General features: G+C 39.0%; 2 protein-coding genes across 2 annotated transcripts; both read right to left on the bottom strand.

Moving 5' to 3' along the window:
• Positions 1 to 44: 44 nt before the first annotated feature.
• Positions 45 to 12214, bottom strand: LOC106952697 (stromal interaction molecule 2-like). The gene is made up of 12 exons (XM_015040992.1): positions 11922 to 12214; positions 8508 to 8638; positions 7453 to 7564; positions 7256 to 7367; positions 6402 to 6517; positions 6051 to 6228; positions 5765 to 5942; positions 3601 to 3762; positions 3338 to 3438; positions 2991 to 3244; positions 2423 to 2612; positions 45 to 2283 (listed from the first exon to the last, which is right to left on the bottom strand). Exons 1-12 carry the CDS (start codon positions 12040 to 12042, stop codon positions 765 to 767), a joined length of 3174 nt encoding a protein of 1057 aa, XP_014896478.1. The 5' UTR covers positions 12043 to 12214; the 3' UTR covers positions 45 to 764.
• Positions 12215 to 14703: 2489 nt separating this feature from the next.
• LOC106952699 (recombining binding protein suppressor of hairless-like) lies at positions 14704 to 21926 on the bottom strand. The gene is made up of 11 exons (XM_015040995.1): positions 21670 to 21926; positions 20980 to 21018; positions 20018 to 20113; positions 19756 to 19921; positions 18161 to 18335; positions 17943 to 18080; positions 17720 to 17832; positions 17462 to 17602; positions 16046 to 16201; positions 15845 to 15948; positions 14704 to 15760 (listed from the first exon to the last, which is right to left on the bottom strand). The coding sequence occupies exons 1-11, from the start codon at positions 21687 to 21689 to the stop codon at positions 15442 to 15444; spliced, it is 1467 nt and encodes a 488-aa protein (XP_014896481.1). The 5' UTR covers positions 21690 to 21926; the 3' UTR covers positions 14704 to 15441.
• Positions 21927 to 22040: the final 114 nt, after the last annotated feature.

Below are 22040 nucleotides of genomic sequence, written 5' to 3'. Positions count from 1 at the left end.
GGAAACAGAATCGGCAGGAAAAAACCTGATCGACACATCTCTACTTCTTAAGCAAGTAAAATTGGCTTCAAATATAAAATAACTCACGCAGAAAATTATAGTCTTAAATACTCTGTTTATAATCAACATAAAAATAGACACACAGTTGTGTTGCCTTGATTTTCTGTTTAGATGTTTTCTGAAACAGTTTCCTGTTTCATCATATGTGCATATAAAAACAACACATCCTCATAAACAGTAAAGTTCTTTATCACGTAAAGAGCTTTTTCACTTCAGGGTGAAGCTGTGTTCTTTCAATTTCCTCAGTGTTGCTATAGAGGAAAATGTCTTCACTGTACAGTTTATAGGCTCAGACCAAGTCTTAGGTTTTCTAATCAACACATAACCAGATGACTTCTTATTAACAGTTTTGTGGTTTTAATGACATTCAGAGCATTATATACAGATCACCAGCCAGGATTCCTGGCTTCCTATTGACCCTGATCTCCATCAGAGGTTGTGCTTTAAACACTTTGTTGGATTTGAGGTCAGTACCGATGCTTCACATAAAATTCATTGGTTTGCTCCTCGGCAGCTCATTATGTAGTCCCTGAGCCGAGCCAATCATTGTTCATCCAATGTCACTAAGCACCAGCAGACGCTAAATCCTTTTTTTTCCCAGGATTATGTAACCTCACTTGGCCAGTCAGCCAACTCAAAACATGTCCTGAAGCTAGAATTTCTGAATCAATAAAACTCAGAAGTGGGGAAACACTTGTGAGCTGTCAGAGCTTCTGAAGACCGCTGTGAGACTTTTCTGGAGTAGACTCATTTTTCTTTTTAAAAAGGTTTTTGAGCTTTAAAGTTTTCTTACTTTTGTCCTTCTCTTTGTTCTTCTCGTCTCCACTCTCAGAGGGTGATGCAATTGTTGGGCAAACAGCCTGTGGAGGTGGCAGTGGTAACTCCAGCTCAGCCAGCAGTCTGCTCTGAGGAAGGTTTGGTGTAGAGGCTGACAGAGGCGTATGCACCGAGGACATAGAGCTGCATGATTTTTCAAGGATTCCATCATACACGAGTTGGCTCAGAGGCCCAGCAGTACAGAGGTCTGAGGACGACTGCCGTGGCACTTGTGATGTTAGCATAAGATCTGGCTGTCCAACACGACATGGCAAAGAACTCGATTCAAATCCTCCAAGGTCGTCCCTCAGTGTCAGATGCTTAGACATGTCAACTGAAGCATTCACTCTATCCCACGAGATATTCTCAGAGAAACTATCTGTTGAACTGGTGTTGCTTCTTGAAAGTCCAGGTATTCTCCTTCTAAGGGAACCAGCAGACATCTCAGCTTCATTTCTCAGTATCCGTCTGCTTTGTGCTGACTCCAGTCCAATCTCTGGAGTATCTTTAAAGATTGGAGCATCCCTAAAAGCATCCATTGGTTCTCTGTGGGGCATCTTGACAGAGGCAGGATCTGAACAATATTCCAACTCTTCCCTAGATATCTTTCTTTGTGGTATTACAGCAGTCTCATCTATTTTATCCTTTGGTACGGCCATCAGAGAAGATTCGAGCTGAAAGTCTCCCATATTCAGCGGAAGCTTCCTAAAAGCTGCGTCTTGGGACATTCCCACTGAATTCCTCGTAACTCTTCTCGATTCAATCAAAAGTTCAGCATCATCTCTCCCTTTCTTTCTTGAGGCCACATTTATTGAAGACCCCATAATATCCCTTGATGTTATCCTCTGTGTTTCTGCTGACAATTCCAGTTCCGGTCGAAAAATCTTTTTCATCTCCAGTGGCTCTACATCGTATCTGTCTTTGTAAAGATTCCTTGAGGGGACGTCCATTAAATCCTCAGTGGTATGTTTCTCTGTTTTTATGGGTGAGACCTCCATATCTAAATCATGAGAAACTCCCTTTCTTAATGCATCATCCGTAGAAACTTCACTTCTACGTCTAGATATCTTCTTTGGTGCAGCATTTCCACAAGATTCTTGATTAGAAATCTTAAAAGAAATGGTTTGCAAAGCAGGATCCACGATTTTGCCATTTACCATTTTCTTGCAAGAAACACCTAAATCGACAGGAGTTTCATGCTCTTCCTCAGACACGTTGTGAACTGGAGGATCAGCAGGAAATTCTACTTGTCCACTTAAAGGCTTTGTAATTGGACTGTCTGCAAGGAGCTCAGCCTCATCGTGATACAACCTTCTGGATGACGTGTCCAGGATAGGACTAGGAAACATTTTGCTGAGGGTAGGTGACATTATGAACTCAGAGTCTAAGAATTTCTCTTGGGAATCTCTATTAAAGGGGAACAAAACAAAGGTGAAAACAGACAAGGATGGAGAGAAGATGTCTTAATAAAATTTACAAGGAAAATTGTAAATTGTAACTGTGTTCTCTAAAAATGTACGTAAACTTGTGGGGAATGGGAACTTACTGTTTTTTAAGAGATTTTCGGAGTTCTTCTCCTTCGTCATAGCAAGAGTAAGGAGCTCTAATGGGGATCAGAAGGTCGGGGTCTTGGGAGACGGTGGCAGGTTGTGGCTGAGGGAGGACTCCAGGACGACGTGCCCTTGAGATGGTGGATCCCCGAAGACGAGGCGAGCGCTTAAGAGGCGGAATTGGAACTGCGGGAAAGGGACCAAATATGACCTTCTTCCATATAACAGGCAACAGTTAGCTATTGTATCTTCTTTTATGCCCATTAAAGTAGCAAAACACACATATCTTTATCTAGTTTAAAATATAATTACACCACGTCACATTTAAAGTCACTTAAATCCACTTTCTTCCCTTTCTGATTCTGTGTTTGAATTTCAGCATCTAGATCCTGATTGGATTCTGTTGCTGGATGGTGGTGTTAACAGTACCTAATAAACAGGCCAATGAAAACCTTTTTTAGGACTAGGAGGTGAGATCGCAAATTAAAAGATTTCAATGTACTTTATCCAATTGTTTAAGGAATTAATCAATTATTAATCAATAATTTCAGTGTTGTAACTCACCAGGCATCTGTGGTATAATAGGTGCAGCTTGTTCATCTAATAGATCTTCTACTGAGCCGTGAACAGAACTGTGATATGAACAGGACGACTGGGATACTCGGGGGAACCCCAAGGCGGTCGTGTCTGAGTAGAGTTGAGCGGAGAGGTTAGCTAGTCCAGGATTCCTCATAATGGGAAAACCACAGAGGAATTCAATATGCTGCCAGCGGTGTAGACGTTCTCGCAGACAAGCTGTTACTTCGGACAACGCATGCCTGTGGGGTATGTAAAGTTTTTTGGTGATCAAAACTGACATTGTTTTTAGACAGACGAAAAACCAAAGCTGCCTGTGTGACTCTGTGCCTCACTTTGCTTCCATGATCTTATGATCGACTTGGTCTAGGGAGGAGCTGTGGGCCATGTGAAGCGTTCCCAGAACAGAACTTCTCTTCTTCTTGATCCTCTCTGCCTGCAGAGAAGATTAAAGAGAGATGTGACAGACAGTGCAGGTAGAATTTGCAACAATTCATGAATGTGTTCCTGGTTGTTTAATCACTTATTCACCTTACCAAAGTATTAGTTCTTAAGTATGTTATTGTTTTCACATGCATGCATTTTTTTAATTCATTACCTCCTCCTTGGCTGCGGCAAGTTGCAGTTCTGCGCTGTGCTTTTTGACGTTGTAGTACTGAACCTCCACCTCGTATGTGAGCTGGAGCCACTGCTGAAGGGCGCCTGAGACCGTCCAGCTGGCTATCATCTCCTTCTCCGCCTGCTTCAGCGCTCCGCGGACCTGAAGAAGTGTTAGAAATCAGATTTGAGTCACAAATCCTTTCCTTTAAAAGAAACCAGTTAAACACACTACAATGGTATCTTACAAGTTATTTCTTCAATAATGTATCTGTTTACACATTAGTGCTTGATTTTGCGTATTATTTAAGTTTCCTTTTCAGAGAGATAAAAATTAAGAAGTTATTAGTTGTTGGACGACAAGACACTGCTATCGAACTTTGCACTTAAACTAAAAGAACGGCTGTTATGACTATAATCCATGACATGGCTGTCACATGCATGTGTTGAACAACAAAAAAGAGAATGACCAAAAAATAGACTTTTCCATCCCCCCCACCTCGCTGCACAGATATTCACACCACCAAAAGAAGACGTTAGCTCAACGCCTGCCAAGCCGTGTTATATTTAACCGATTGAAAGTAATAGAAGCCGGTAGCATTTTAAGCTTGAGGGAGTTATAGCACCAAAACATGTTGCAGCTCATAAAGGGTTTTTCCACCAAAGCAGTTCCACTGCTGAACATGGGTTGGTGCTACAGGTAGTTCTCCAATGGTACTTAAAAGACAGAGTAAAGCATTTTTTAGGTTATAAACAGACAGCAAAACACCTCATTGCACCAATTAAAATATTCCAGTAAATATCTGAACCGCTGTGTTTTTTGTTTTTGTTTGTTTGTTTTAATTATGTCTGCAAATATGCAAAAAACTCAGTGATACATTTCTTTTAAACTGAGTCCAGCATTTGTCTGGCAATGCCTGTAAATAAATGACCTTGAATGCTATTTTTACAACAGCTGATGCTTGTGCTCAATCTTTATATTGCTAACCTCTCCATTTCAACATCTATTTCTAAACACCAGTTTATGAACATGATGTTTATCAATTCAGCTGGAAATGTCCTGTGTGAAAACAGCAGTGTGCAGCGATAAAGGGATATTAAAATAAAACTGTGGAAAATGGGAGACAGTAAGACTGTTTTTTTTTCAGTACTAATCAAACTTACTGTTTATGTAGCAGCTGTTTTTATTGTTCTTGTTCTGATTTAGGCAAAGTTTCAAACTGAGAACATTTTAATCGGTGTTGTTGGTCATCATGGGAAACCACAAGTGACGAAAACATGTTTATGTGACCAGGCAAAAAGTTGGAACAAGGATAGCACAAGGTTTTTTTAGTGGTAGATTCAGTGTGCTGGTGGTGAAAACAAAATGTACTCCTGCTAAATAAGACCTCACTCTGGTTTAGCACTGGACGCAGTTTGAGGGGAAAAATAAAAAAAACAAATACAGCTAGCAACAAATGAACAAACGAGAACCTACAAGCAGATGTAAATTATTTCAGCTCTTTGGCTGATGAGATTCTTGAGTACCGTAATTAACTAGCGTTGCAGCTATAGCGAAATCAGACATGTTTGTGGGGTAACACTTTATTTGAAGGGGGTGAAATAAGACTGTCATGACACTGTCATAAACATGACATAACACCTGTCATGAACATGAATAAGCCTTCATGAATATTTGACTGTTGTCATAAAGCGTCATTCGGTAAATTATGACACTTTTAATACAAAGTTGACATTATTCAAAATGTCTTTGTTATGACAACTTGACATTAACCAATAAATCATTACTGTTTAAACTTTACCTTTAATAACATAAAGATACCTAATTTTTAAAGTGCAGTCAGTAATACTTTTATAACAAATTTATATCAGTAATGATTTCTTGGTTAATGTCAAGTTGTCATAGCAAAGACATTTTGAATAATGTCAGCTTTGTATTAAAAGTGTCATAATTTACCGAATGACGCTTTATGACAACAGTCATAAATAGTCATGAAGGCTTATTCATGTTCATGACGGGTGTTTATGACAGTGTCATGTCAGTCTTATTCACCCCCCTTCAAATAAAGTGTTACCGTTTGGGGTCATTTAAAGCTTCCTGTTAAATTACCACATGATGGCTCATTTGCTGATGACCCCTCTCCCTCCTGTTGTAATGTACCTACCTGTTCCAGTTCTTCCTCTGCGTACCGCAGGCGGCTGAGCTCGCTGACGGCTCCCTGTCTCAGCTCGTGCAGACGGTGAGCTTCCTCCTGAGCTCCAATGATCTCATCTCTCATCTTCTCCTCCAGGCATTGTTTTTCCACGGCCACGTTTCGTTTTTCTTCCTGAGCCCGCTCCAGCCTGGGCAAAGCAAAAGGTTCTTAGCTTGACTGACAAAAGAAAAAGTTACTTGACTGTGTATGAATGATTATACACCCAGAAAAACAAAAAAAACACTAAAATATTTACTGTTCCTGTAGGTCCATGAGGCTCTGTTCTGCCCTCTGCAGACTTTCTAAGTCTTTCATCATTTTGGTGACGTGAACCTTGCTGGCTTTGTTTTGGGCCTGGGCAAACCAGCAGCCTCCGACTCCCATCACCACAGACACAATGAGCAGCAGGTCCTTCATGTAGTTATGAGGGGGGCCTGTTATAGAATGGAAAGGCACAATAATGGGTTGTGAAAGGCAAAATTAACTGTCCATTTGTACGGATGGTAGCGTTATCTTTAGAAAAATCCAAACACATTAAGTGATGGTGCTGAAAGAGAAAGGCTAAAACTACATATGAAGAAAGAGGAAAGTGAGGAACAGTTCTCACGTGTAGGTGGTCCAAACAACACCACATCCAGAGCTTTGATGTTGAGCTTCTGTTTGTCTCTCTGGTCCAGCACTTTCAACTGGGAACTCAGGAAGGATGGCTCATTTGCTGCAATCCTACAAACATAAATCAGGTCAGATTCAGTTCTGGTACGCATTACAAAAAAAAAAAGGGCTTTTCTTTAAAGGACATTGTTCTTGCATTATTCTTGGTTGTTGAAGTTGTAGAGAGTTTGTGGTCTCAAATGTCTGAGAAAATGTATCCTTAGCTTTATAAAAATTGTCAACTTCTAAACACTTGGATGAAAAACACTGAGAAGTCTCAGTGTTTTGGTGCATTCAAGATGCTTATTCCACCAACATGTACATTTTACGACATAAAACAATGTGGATTAATCATCATAAGCAAAGGTTTTCTAATATTTTCTGACTTCATAGACTGCCATTTAGAATTGTTACTTTGTGATGATAAACTAAGTTATTTCTTAGACAAACCACAGACTGAATAGGATTTCGGTTTAGGTGAATAGGACTTTGACTGGACCATCCTAACACAGGAATATCCATTTATCTACAGTATTCATTCCATTGCTGTGTGTTAGATTTGTTGTCTTGTTGGAAGGCTGAACTCTTGCCATTCATTCTAACCATCTCTGCAGCAGAAATGCTTCCACACAGCATGATGCCAGAATGAGGGATATGTGCGGCATTAGAATTCTGTTACATGTACCTTTTTACTCTTTTATAAATGTCTATGATTATATATTTTACTGTTTGTGCCACTGAGAATTTCATTATTAACACAGTAACATCAGCTAGTACTTTTATCGTGAAGCAATTCTTTGTTCTTCTCACCTGGGTAGGGTGTTTCCATTTACCCTGAAGTCCTTAAAATTCCTCTCATACTGCGGCAGCTCGACAAAGTCTTTCAGCCAGCGTAGAACATCGTCTAGTGTCCAGTTGTGCACTGCCAAATTAATGCTAAAAGTTAAAGGGGATGTTTGAGCCTTATGAATGCATGCTAATGCTTTGTCGCTTGTGCACGGCCACACCTTCAGATGACTTCCATCCCCTCCAGAGCTCCTCCACTGTGATGTGCTGGTCTTCTCTGTGCAGATTGCTGTGTTTGTGAGTCTGCTGCTGCTTCATGTCTTCAATAATGAACTGCAGCAGAATGAAAAACGTGGCAAAAACAGAAATGTTTGAAGATAAACAAAAGCAAAGGGATCCATAACACATTGAGAATTTTCTCTTTTACTTAAAATAAAAAATGCTACCTAATCACACAGCGCATGTTTTCAGGTTGCAGCATAAAAATTATAAGAGAGTGTTTTGAAATGCATTTATTTATTTTGTCCAACATCTGTGTGTTGCAAAAAGTGTGTTGGAGGTTTCCTGGAATGTGTTCCTGCCCATAAATCCATTCTATGACAGCTATTGGAATTTTGGGACTTCAATTGGCCCGGACCTGTCAACTGATGTTCCCATACCAACCGCAACCTGAGCCCTAGGATACTGTATCCACGAACTACTCTATGCAGGGAAACAGCATTTTAAAAGTCCAGACTTTACCACCAAAGCAAAAGACTCACAGATATTTTATGAGCCATTTACTGGATGTTCAAAACATTTACTACAGTGCAAGAGGCAAATGCACAGGTGGAAAACTGTTTAGAAACATGATGCAGTAATACACTGGAAACACACCTGTTTGGAAACAAGTGAAACATCTGGTTGAAAATAGCACAAAACAAATTTACAACACATCTTTCAATGAGAGACAACATAGCAGAACCGTTTTTGACTTAGTGTCTTCAACATGAGTTTACCTTTGAAGAGTATGACTTCTACAAATATCCTCTTTAAGGCACGCCAGTAAAGTCAGTGTAGTTGCAGTATTCTGTTGGTGCTAACTGATTTTGTCACTGAGCCAAAGGCAGAATTTACTGTTGCTATCCTTGAAGGAGCACTTGACTCCTCCAGCCAGCACACCTGTTGTTCCACTTCTTCACTCTACTCGTCTCTTGCATGCAAGGACTTGTGTAAAAGGAGCTTCCCAGCAACCATGTACGAGGATGAAATATGCTGTAAAAACCACCGTTTGTACCTCCATGCTCTCCTCCACCTCAATCCCACCGTCTTGGTCATCATCCATCATCTGGTGGATGCTCCGCAGGGCCTCCAGGCTGAAGCGATCAGATTCACTCAGACATGGTGGATATATAGTCATACATGGGTCTAAAGAAAGAAAGACAATTGAATTAGTCATTGATTAAGTTTTGTTATTGAGCGGTCTCTCCAAACAGTGAATGTCTAAGAACGTCTTTATGACAGTTTCAGGTTAGTTTGCTCATCGTCTTTTATTTGGCTGGGAAAATAAAGACAAAATTAGACACTTTATATCCATCCTAACTTTAGCCAAAACAAACATAGAATGTTACAGATATTGCATTAAGCTTGTAACATCATATAATGTTTACAACAATAGCATCTATTTTATTGAGATTTTTATGATAGGTAGTGACTTTTTTTTTTTCCACATTCTTTTTTAGCTCTGTCAGATTGATTGGGGAATATCTATGATCTGCAATTTAAAAATCTTGCCAGATACTTTTATTTGAAGGTCTGTGCTTTAACTGGGCCATTTACAGACTCCAGTATTTCACAACTTCCAGCAGGTCTCCTTTCAGAATTAACTTGTTTTTACTTCTGTCCATCTTCTCACCAACTCCGACTAGGTTTCCTGACCCCACTGAAGAGTAGCATGATGATGCTGACATCATGTTTCACTATGGCGTATATGAAGCTCAATTATATTAGTTGTATTTTGTTCATCCTCAGTACTTTCTTTGGATTTCACCATTTGACTACTGACATCGAGGTCATCACTGCTCTTGTTTTTATTTTATTGTTTTGCCCTGCTGTAACTTCTGTTTTTACATGGACTTTTGTTTTCTAACAAAACAACAAATGCTTTACTTAAAGCAGTAAAATCTGAGTTCAGATTTTAAATAGATCATTTTTGAAAATACCAACTATTTAATCACTAAAATCTATTTAAAGGCAGTCAATTTAAAGGCAGGTGAGTTGAATTATATGTGAATTAGAATTTATTCCAAGATAAGAACTTAGCAATTTGCATGTTTTTAATATATCCAGATTGGAAAAGGTTTGTTGAGTACTTCTCACTCTAAAAATAATAAATAAAGTTAATGTAACTGAAGTAGTGCTGCTTATTGTAGGCTGCTGCCTTTGTCATAAACATTAGAACATCTGTGCTAAAACCAAGACTAAAATATCAAACTTTTAAAGACCCAAGCACAATGAATGAAAGACCAATGTGTACATATGAGGAAAAATGGAAACGGAATGTACTTGAGCACAGTCTCTCTGGAGTATTTAAGGCTGAATCAACTGATGTAATTACCCTTTAAAATGTACAGTGTGTTCCATGTCTGAGTCTAGGCTGGGAAAACGTGGGGTAAGTGACACAGTTTCCTGGTGCAGGACTCTCGGACTACTGAGTCAGAGCTCATTTTTATCTCTGACACAAGAATCTGTGTACTTCAAGGAGCGAGGTCAAAGGTCTTCCAGCAAAGCCCACGACCAGCTGGCACCAGCAAACTTCAAAAAGCTTTTAAATATATGTCATGGTAAAATTAAGAGTTTTGTTCTTATCCACAAATGATCTACAGGAATATCACCAGGAAAAAATTCCAATCAAATGAAGATGTGAAGCCAATGCAAGCTGAGACACGATAAACGTTTTGAACGATCTGCACATTTAGTGCGACTGACGAAAGATCATCCGAAAATGAACAGGACAGCACTGAACTTTACCTCATTTAAATGATGTGTACATTCCTTAAAAGCTGCTTTTTTTCCCCGAATTTCACAGTGCCCTTCACATTTACTTGAAACCCTGGCAAAGAACCATAAAATACCATAAATAACATTACTTTTTTATGGCTTTATCAGCTCTGATGGCCTTTATTGGAGAGTGGTCAGACAGGAAAAAAGAAAGACATGTGACAAAGGACATCGGCCCAGGACTCAAACCCGTGAGAGTCACGTTGACGACTAAGGCCTCTCCGTACTTGGCTCCACCCCTGCGTCACTCTTGCACCTAATTTTTGACAACTCATCAAAATTCTTTCAGCTTTTGTTTGCTTGTATTATGCTTTCTTGTCTTTACCTTTTTGAATAATGTTGAATGATTTTTTTATATATATATATACTAGAGAAATAGTAAGTTGACAATTACTACTCATAAGTGACAAAGGCACTCTAATAAACAAAGTTTTAATCGTTTTTAAAATGATTGAGTAAATGTATAAAAATTCTTGGTGAAAAGTGAGGCAACAGTGTTTCTAAAGACAAGTAAACAAACAAAGCAAATGGGATTTTTCTCATTTTAGTGAATAAATGCAGTAAATAAACAAGCTAGAAATTAAGAAATCTTTTTAGTGCGAGGCTATGCTAGTTTAGATAATTGTTTTTCTAAATATCTACCCTGTCTGCCAATAAGTGTGGAAGTTATATTACCATCACTTTTTATGTTATATTTTGAGAATGTTTTGGGTCTTTTTTTTGCTTTCATATATAGATTTGTTTTTCTCTTCAAGCTGTGGGACGAACAGTATATCTAGATAGAGAGCAACAACTCTGACCCTTTGGTCATTGATGAAACTGGCATTTCTGAAGAGTGAGAACGCCTGTGATGTGCTATTGCATTTCTGTGGTGTGTGCAAAGCCCTGCAGAACTGGACGTCTGCATGGTGACTGTATATCACTCATGTTGTGAAGACAGATTTGTTTACATGGTTGATTGGAGGGGATACATGCATCCAGAATAAATAAATAAAATAAATTCATATAAATAAAAAGAATCAACGTAAAGACATGATGCTTCTGTCTAACACAACTTCAACTTTCAGGATTTAGCTATGGATTGGTGTTACTGTGGGTTTTTGACTGTGTGTGACAACTGCCTAAATGGGAAAAAGCTATTGGCGAAACATTTTAACGCTATGTCCTGATCGATAAGAAAGTGTTAAAAGTTACACATCTGAATGGACCAGAATTCAATGAGCATTTTCTTTTCTGCTCATTAAACAATTAAAATATGTAACGATATTCAACCATAGTTTACACAGGACAGAATATGAGGGATGCAAGGCAATGAGATGATCCACATGCAAATGTGTGAGTGATGTCACGATGCAATTATTATTTAAAAATATAATTCAGAAAAATTATAAATACAAAAACTAGTTCTTGTTAGGGATGAACCAGTACAACACTGCATAGCAGCAAAACAAATAGATTTGTAAATATATTCCATTTTGCAGCCATAAGCAAAATCACCTTTATTAGGAAGGTGATTCTGAACCAAGACATGACATGTTGTCATACTGGCAATTAACTTTTGGTTGTTCAGCTAACGAATCCACTTTCCCCAACTCTCCTACAAAACTCTTTTTTTCCCCTTTATTAATTTACACGTACAACACCTACTTACCTGGCGGCTCGAAGCCGGCGCTGCCTCCTGGAGAGGTGAGGCCCTGGAGATCCCCAACGCTTTGCGCGGCAACAAGGAGCGCAGCGGGGAAAATGAGAAACACAATGGAGATGGCGAGCATTTCAGGCGCTTCTATCGTCGAAAGTTTAGAAAGTTCTGACAAAAAAGATGGGGAAATAACACAGGAGCGACGAGCGTCCCGCAGGCAGCGGTGTCAGTCTGCGAAAGCGATCCGTGTGTCTATTACGGGTGCAGAGCCAGAATAGAGATGTGATACTTGTGCTCACTTGCTGGATAATACTTAACCAAAATAGACGGGAGCGGACTTTGCACAACAATAATATACGAGGTAAGAATTAATTAATTAATTAATTAATAATATGTATATATATATTAAAAAAAAAGAAAAAAAAGGGCAATAAATCTCTGCCGATTCTAGAAATATTTCTGTTGTGGTCGTTCAAATCCTGTGCAACACAAATCAGAAAATGTGTTTCCAAAAATGAATCCATCAAATAAAATCCAGGATTAAGGGAAGGTCGTCACTTAAAGTGAAACGACATAAGAAATAAATTGGAATGCAGTTTTGCAACTATAAGTGCAAAGATCTTCTCTTGGATTCCTGTGTTGGGTTTCAGTGTTTTATAACTCAGGGGGTCCAATTGAACAGTGGCACTGCGCTCTCCTCTGCTATCCCAGCCCTGATGTTCTTCCAGGAAATTGTCAGCTTCTCTCCTCCCCCTACCAGCAACAGGAAACCCTTCAGTAAATGTCCTAATTCCCATCCCACATACGTGGGGCAAAAGGTTGGTACTGATCACGCCAGCTACAGTAGAGACGTTTTTATTTATTTTGTTCTTTACCCTGTCTATCCTCTTACTGCTGCATGAAAAGGAGCATCAATTAGAGCCTTCAGAAAAGCTCAATCATGCCAGGAATAGTATGTACTGTGCCTAAATATACATGTTGCACACTTTAAAAACTGCTGGGTTAAATATGACCCATTTGGGTTATCCGTCTGCAGAGATTCAGAAAGAAGGTCTGTCACACCATCCGAGTGGTGTGACAGCAATAATCTGAATAATCTGGACCTGGACAGGTCCAAAAGACCTCATCATGGACTCCATGAGCCTGAATCACTCCCAGCATCCCGACATTCTGCTGTACAGCAGAGAGCAGAAAGAACCTGCAGCACGAGGTGAGAGCAGCATCATTCCACTCTCTCACCCTGCTCCCCTTCAGTAGATGCTACAGGGCAGTTAGAGCAAAGGTAGAAAGGCTAAACAAAAGTTTCTATCCAAGAACCGTCAAGTGCCACCCGCACTACGTATACACCCTGAATGAATATCTACAACTGTGAGCAATATATCCTGTCTTTATTTACTTTAGGACCAATTCTTTTTTTAAAGAGTAATCTATGGATCCAGCTAGCACCAGTTTGTATTAACTATCTTAGCTTAAGTGAAAAAAATAGTGAGAACTACAGACATAAACACAATCCATTATTAAACAGTATAGTTTTACCATCTTCTTATATGCTATGGAAAAGGTTCAATGAGGTCTGATTAGGTGGTTATATAGATCACAATTATTGTGTAAATAATAATGACGGTCTTCTTTAACCCAACAAACAAGGTCACAGTTTTAGATCTAGCCTTTCTTTAAAACTTCTGTTCCAGCAACTTAAACTCAGCATTTGGGTTAAAGAAATAGCCCAACAGTTTTTAGAGTGTACTGTTCGCAAGCCCGTCAATCTATGTTTAGAGGCTTAGCAAGTGCTAGTACAGCTGTTCTAATGATGTTAATATGCCTCACTTGCGATTTCCAATCACACCAAGATGTAACGTGATATGATCTAAATCCCAGATCCATGTATTTTGCCCTGTTCAAACAAAATTCTTCATTCACACAACTTGGAAGTGCATGGCTCAAGCAGCTTACACAACAAACAAAACACAGTAACCAAGTGTCACATTACTTTTAGCAATCTGGGTCCTGGTTTAAAAATAGGCAAATATGACCTCTAGCCTGTGGAGTATGTCCAAGTGGTGAGTGACACTATTGGTATTTAACAAGAGCAGAGTGAATACACAATTCCACATAAATTCGGTTAGATCTGTTTTTAGATTTATAACAATATATTTTGTGACACAAATCAAGACCGACAAGGCCACAGCTGAGTGGCTTTAAAAAAATAAAGATTTTGAGTGACTAGTCGTAGTATGGAATTAGTGTTGCTAAAGTATGATTTAACAATTTGAAACATTTAAGTGTAAACAAAACAAAAAAAAACAGTAAAATTTTTTCCACATCACTTTGCACCTCATTATTCACATATCGCCATGTCTATAGTTTTCCCTACACAACAATTTAACATTCTCAAAGAGGTGCGATTCAGAAGCTTAAGTAGTCTTCCTATTATGCATGTGCCAAAGATACAGCGACGCATGCAAATGAGTGACAATGCGATACGTCAAATGCGCATCGTAACTTCAAAAAGACGTTTAATGGGTTACTTTTAAAAACTCCGCTTCACCTCTCAACTGAGTCCACTATGTTTTAGATCACATCACACAACACACTGAACTAATGGCATACTGAATTTAGCCATCACTCATGTCAATCTGGAAGCAGTACATAAAACATACCAAAAAAACTGTGAAAAATCATAAAGTAAGACTGGTTGCATTGGGCTGATGCATCAAATGTGTAGAGCTGGGAAGGTCAGCTCAGAGCGGCATGCATAGAGTTTTAGAAGATTTTAAAAAGTATGAACCTCAAAGACATGTTTCCAAATCAGGTTTACTTCGTGTACACTGACCCATTATTGACCAGCAGATAAAATTGTTAAAATGTTTGTTATTAACAGCTAACATGTAATAAACAGTGCTGTGAAGAGAATGAAATTGTAGTACGACAGTTAAAGAAATACAACCAACTTGAGACAAGACAAAAATAGGGATCACAAATAGCAACCTATATGATAACAAAATAAAGTAAGTTTGCAGTATCATACAAAAATGGTCAAATGTACCGAAAAAGTTTATAAAATATAATCTGAATAACATTATGTTTTTATGGTGCATAAAAACAATGTTACCTTTACAAATTGTCCTTTTCTAAGAATAGTTAAGGTTGTTCATTAAAAATAAGATTTTAATGGTAAAAAGCAGAAGGAAGACACCTTTCACACCCACATAAGTATAAAAACAACATCTTATCAAATCCAGGTGTTAGCATTAGAAGGCACATCCCCCTTCTTATAGGTGAGGATCTGGGATATCAAAGTCTGAGTGGGGCTCATGTCCACAACTTTCCACCAGATGGCGCTGAAGCACAAAGTCAGTAAAAAAAGTTTTTTTTTTTTTTTTTTTAACTCATCCTTTCCCAGCTCAGAAGCATTCCTTATGTTTTCACTGTTTCTCTGAAAATATAAAGCTTCAGAACTTCAGCGCAGGCTTGCAGATCCTTTTAGACAAAAACTGCACGTCCTTTCCCACGAACCATGAACCACAGCCGACTACGTCAGTACTGACACGCCTGAGTCACTGCTGCTGGCAGCGTGGCCATCGCCGTGGCCGCCTACTGAAGATGAAGGTGAAGAGGAAGATGCTGGTGATGAGGAAGCGTTGCTGTTGGATCGGAGGATGATCCCAGTGGCAGTGCAGTGAGGCCGTGGTCCCGGCTCGGGAGTGTAGGTGAAAGTGAGGCCTGTGGGGTAGATGATTCCGTCGTTGCGGACCAGCGTGACGGGAACCTGAACGGGCTGCAGCACCCAGCGCCAACCCTCCCTGAAGGAAGAGATGTCTGGAACTACACAGAGGATGCTCTCTCCACACCTGAACAAGCAAACAGGTTGGAGTCTGCATCAACACAGAGGGAGACGCGCGCGCACACAGCTGAGCTCTGGCAGACCGTTTTACCTGTACATGGTTTCTGCCTCCACATCGCCAAACCAAACTCTGAGGTTAGGGGTGAAGTTCTGTCCCGTCACTTCCAACATGGCCACATCTCCTCCGCCATTCAACTGAGGAGGGAGAAAAATGCGCATCTTAAAAGAGCCTGAAAAAAGACTGCAGTCTAGGGGTTGGAATGATGCGAAACAAAGTCGGATCTGTGGTTACCTGCAGACTTTCCACCACAGGGACGGGGCTGACCGGTGTGGGGACTGGACCCATGCCTTCACAAAATGTGTACTCTGCTTTGTCAGTGCTAATGATGGTCCATGCTGCGCCGTCATTAACGTTTTCCTTGCGAGAGTCTTTGGGGCATGGCGTACCCTGGGATAGAAATTATTTAAATCACATGCTAGTTACAAAAATTAAAAACAAAACTTCTACACTTGTTTGTTGAAACCTTTTTAATGGTGCTCTGACAGATTGAATTTCTGATCTATCACTGATGAGAAACATTCTTCATCTGTCTGGTTCCAATTAAAGTTTCATAACATTAGGAAAACATGCAATAATGTTGGTTAATGTTGTGATGATGAAGTAATCAAACAGTGTTAGAAAATGGAAAGAATAAATGTATTATTTCTATCTCAACAATAGGGTTGTATTGAAGGACTTTACTCAGGCAGTGTCTGCTGTTTTAGCTTAAGCAGATTACTTCTGGTAAAGAAAGTAATATTTCTTGTAGGGAAACATTCATGCTGTTTGTAGTTATTGTGAAAAAAAAAATTATCGTCATAAGAATTTGGATTATGATAACAGACTGACGTTTACATGCAATACACATTTTGTACATTTTTCTAAAAATCCTTGCTCAGTTGCACATTTCTTGGATCCAAGTATGTTATTGCTGACAAGTGCACATTTACTTTCATGTTGTAGTTCTGTACTTACTGTACAGGTATATTATTCTTAATTTTTTTCTCTTATATATTTTTAACACTTCTGTATCTATGTGTGAACCTAAATGCCTCGATGTTTTTATACTTGAATCTACCAGTGTGGGATAATAACATCTATCCTATTCGATAAATACTCATCAACGTCCAAGCAGTTCTTTGCGATGTTAATATTGCACACATTACTACAAAAATAACAGTAGATTTGTGATACAAAACATCAATATTGTCATTGTATCAACACACAATGTGTACTTCTACAAACTTAGTCTACTGATCCATGCAATGTGCATTTAGAAATGCTGCAACAAAAGCTATGTACAGAATAAAATAAAGAGCATAAACCGTGTAGCCACAAAAATCAGAAGAATACATCATGCAGCCTTTGCACATGTCAAGTTTAGCAGCTTCATTTTATTGCCTACTGCATCACTTCATGATAATGATATTCAAAGTGATTCGTTTTCATTTAAAATATAAATGTGACAAACATTTAGGACAAATGTACTGCAGCTTCCTTGTATGTAGCAGAAAATATACAATTACGGTATAAATCACCCTTCAAAGACTATTTCCCTAATCTTTATTTTAAAAAAAAAACTTTTATAAAAAAAAAAAAAAAAAAAAAAAAAAAAAAATTGTCAACAGCTGCAGACGTGTAGCTGTGCACAGGCATCCATCTACGCACCTGATACTGGATGATTCTTTCCTGTGAAAGACAGAGATACATTTTCTCTGTATCTTTCAGGTAGAAGGCACACTTGTGAAGCTGAGATACAGGATCATCTGCATCCAACTGCGCTGCTTGCTTGTCAACTTTACGAATGATCTGAAGAAATGCAGAAAGAGCACCCATCGTGAACGCTGCCAAAGAAAACACAGACACAAACAAAAAACAAATGTCCTGCTACACTTCGGGACATTTGTGCAACAGCAGCTTACATACCAGTCTAGGCAGGGCCAGGCCAGTAACAGAGCAGACCAATTTCACCGTCTGGCCGTAGTGAATGTAGCCATCTTTTACGGTGAATTCCTCCCCTTCAGATTCATCGTCATCCACTAAACAAATTGATAAAATTCTCTCAGCATCTACTTATTCAAATAAATACATAAATAACTGAAAGCTAAAAAGAAGAATAAGAAGAAGAAAAAAAGAAAGATTGACTCACACAGGTGGATGTAGAAGGCGCCCCATTGTTGGGAGCTGGCATGAAAGTTCCCTCCCTCAACATGAAGGTACCTGGTACTGACTGTTTGGGAACGCAGGCGGTTGAACAAGGCCACTTTAGTCCCAGAAGCTATGCACACTGGTGAAAGATGGAGAGGAACATGAAACCAAATGTTCTCCAAGAGATTAAATCCGCACAGTGATGTGGTGTGGACTCACAGTCTGCGTTTTTCAGGGACTGTTTCTTCTTGGAAGGTTTGGAGATGACTTTGATCCTCTTGCTGGGGAAAACGCCGATATCCGAGCTGTTTCCATGTAACATCTTCACAGACAGCATGAAGTGCTTTCTTTTGTCTGAGTCACTGATATACAGGGTTTTAGCCGTGCAGAAGTTCTACCGCAGAGAGAGGGCAAAACGTTAGAGGTGTTTTTGAGGACACACCAAGTTAGAGCCGCTTTCAATTCCTTTTTTTATGCGTTTGACAGAACAAGTTTCTAAAGTATAAAGCTGCTGCATACACAGTAATTTGCAAAAGTGTTCATACCCCATGCGATTTTCCACATTTTGTCAAATTACTATCAAACATGGGCGAACTTAATTGGGATTTGTGGTACTCCAACAAGGGCCAGGAGGAAGATAGATGGCTTCCAGAATTTATCGCAAATAAAAATCTGAAAATTGTTCAGTGCATCTGTATTTAGCCTATCTGAATCAATCATATGATAGAAAAATAAAACACTTGCAGCTGTAACTACATTGAGTTGGTTCAACACCTCTGTCCACTCTTAGCAAGATTGCTTAGGCTCAGTCAGAATTTAAACAGCAGTTTTTAAATTTTGCCACGAATTCTCAATCAAATTTAAATCTGGAATTTCTGGGATCTTTCTTAAATATGATAGTTCTTTGATCAAAACCCATTCTAAACCTTTATTCTTGTCACTTTCCAGATAAGGTTAGATTTGTTGAGTGAGATGTCCCGTCGACTGATTTTCCTACTGGATCTCTGGAGCTCTCTAGCTGGCCTCATCTAATTATTCAAGCTACCGATTAGCTGGCTTCTCAGTCAGCTACAGTGAACACAAAAGGAAAGAATCTAGACTTAATGTCAATATTTTTCATCGGCAACAAATTACAAAGCTCTCTATAATGAACTTCGTTGGACACCTGAAACAACATCTAGCTGAATGTAAATATTACTGATACGGAGGAAAATCCAAACGTCCGTAGCGTTTAAACAGCATCAAGTACGTTCGCAGCAACAGACATGCAACTGCCCACCAGTACAGTTTCCAGATGCCAGTCTGTCAGCAGGAGTTTATACAGCAGCTGCACTCAATTCATAAATCGTTTGGATTGTTGATATATCAGAATTCCTCCACAGGAATGTACACTTGTTTCAATAATCAAATGTCAGCACAGAGTTATTCAGAAACTTCCCATTCATAAATCTTGTTGTCTAGTGGTTTTATTGTTTCATGACGACCTTATTAGTTAACAAAAATCAAACCAAACCTGGAGTTAGCTCTATGCAGATCACTTGTCAAATTACTTGGGACACTCATAAAATAGAATTGTTAGAAATCTTTACAGTTGAACAAAGTAAAAAAAAAAAATAATAATAATTACCCTCAACTAGTATTAAGAAACCACCAGCTGGTTTCTTGCTAACGAAACCAGCTGGTTTCTTGATACTATTACACCCTTGTCTATAACGTAAATTCAGATACAACACATTGATGTTTGTGTTTGTGGTGTGGCAAAATACTTTTGTAAGATACTGTGAGCCCATGTTATATCACTATTTGTGACTCACCTTTCCTTCCAGAAAGAGTTGCTGCATGTCTTGCTCACTGCTGCCTATCCCAATGAAAACATAAGGCTGGGCCTCTGGTTCAGAGCAACCTTCCTTCACCAACTCCTTCACCTTCTTCTGCCAACCCGTCCCCATCAGATACACGCATGGTGGCGGGCAGAAAAACCTAAGAGGGGGGACAATATTAATAATATGAAAAAGCTCCAAACATGTATCCTGTTTAGAAACTATTTTTATTTGAATAAATCGGCCTCACACAAACCTTTTCTCGTTCCCGTATGACTTTTGTGCCACTTTTGCATGCAGTACGAGGACTGTCTGATCCTCCTTCTCTTTCAAGTACGTCCTCATAGCCTCCCTGGAATAAAGATGTATTAAATACCACAAATAGCAATCGGCTTAATAAAAGTGTAACTCCGTAAATTAGAATATCAAACCATTTATTTTGGTAATCCTGTTCAAAAAGTGAAACCCCTTCACTTTATAAGTTTGAATATATTACATAAAATTCATCAAAATGATTTCAATGCAGAAATCGTTTGTGTAGATGTATATCAGCACAAAATCATATGATTGTGCACAATGTCAGATTTTTAGCTCCCTTTGCAAAGAGCTAAGAAAGGTAATTTAAAAAACAAGATGGCAATGAAATATATAATTTCATTCATATACAGATAGGGAAAAAAAAAATACATTTGATTTAAAATCCAGGTCCCACAGTCTGGAAGACGAGCACAGAGCTGCGAAATCTAGATTGCTTGAGATCCAGTGTGAAGTTTCCACAGCTGGTGACGGTTTGAGGAACCATGTCATCTGCTGGGTTTGATCCACTGTGTTTTATCAAGTTCAAGCTCAGCAACTGTCTACCAGGACATTTCAGAGAACTTAAAGCTTCTTTGAGCCGACAAGCCTTATTGGTATGCTATGTGCTTTAAAATACATCAAAACTTGTTTTATTGACTATGGTATCACTGTGCTTAGCCAGCGAACTATCCTGACCACATCCATACAACGAGTCAGATGGAGTAATGCATGTAAAAGAAGCTCCAACCAAGAATGTGCACTTTATTACATGGTGCATTTTCATGGTGGCTAGCAAATCTATAGGAGTCTCACTTTTTGAATTTCAGAAATCAGATAACTTAAGTTTGATGATTTACTGATTTGGTAAGTTGTACTTGTAAATAGTATGTTCTGTCGGGCTTAGCTGAAGTTTCTACTCACCTCGTTAACCGTCGAGGCAGATGTTGCTCACTAAACTTCCTGCAAAACAACAACAGGATTTGATGCATTTTAGGTATTGTTTTAGTATACAGCAGCAAAAAAGTCAAACTTTAGCCTCTGTAACTGTCCTAACAGTTCGAGTTTAATGCACAATAGTTATTTCACTGTTATTTCACCAGTAATATAATCAATCAGCAGCTATAATCGTAAAATGAACAGATGTTGAGATGGAACAGGCTGTTGTGGAGCATGGAAAGAGAATTGGCTATAATAAACCAATACTTTCAAAAAGAAGGCAGGAACTGATATCGTTTTAAACTGTTGAGACAAATACATTGCAGTTTTAATTTCGAAAATGTCGCCATTAACACGTTTTAGGGATATACAGGAGAAATAAGGGCAAACACTGATTAAGAAAACATACAAAATACGAAATATATGCACTAATCTGAAATAATTAAGGAGAAATTCAAGAGGAATAGAAAACCAGCATGCTGCGAAAAATAGTTTTGAGAAACTGACCCAGCTTTAAAGCACAAGCTGAATTCGGTGAGATTACCGAGTTAACAACGCTAATATTTAAAAAACTATAACTTCCAATATGAATAAAAACTCTGTGAAACCTAGGAATGCTTCTCTATGTGATAACTTGACCTTTTTCAACCACATTATGGTCCAATTTCTACTTACCCCGTCACGACGGGCGCCATCTTCGAATCTCCCCTCCACCCTCCCCATCGGAAAAAAAAATCCAACAATCGCGAGATCCCACCCCCAAGCTCTCGCCAAAGCCAATCCGCTTCAGAAAAACCGTACTAGCAGAGACGAGATTGACGGAGGGAGATGTGATGGGGGAAAAGGGTGAGAGAAGTGGGAGGGGGAAAAGAGAAGGGTGGCGATGGGGTGACCAACAGAAAGCACACGCCAAAACAACAGGCGTGGGAAAGTAGTTAAATCGCGCGAGAATAAGAAACTTACTGTTGACACGAACCGATAACCCACAGTCATCGCGAGATTAAGAGGCACCTTTACTACCCGTTTTTTTAGTTCTCTCATGGCAC

This window comes from Poecilia latipinna, unplaced genomic scaffold (genome assembly GCF_001443285.1).
Source record: "Poecilia latipinna isolate Pla-1442-1.1 unplaced genomic scaffold, P_latipinna-1.0 Scaffold535, whole genome shotgun sequence".
Taxonomy (NCBI): Eukaryota; Metazoa; Chordata; class Actinopteri; order Cyprinodontiformes; family Poeciliidae; genus Poecilia; species Poecilia latipinna.
The sequence above is the reverse complement of the archived record's forward strand: the minus strand, read 5'-3'. Positions and strand labels throughout refer to the sequence as shown.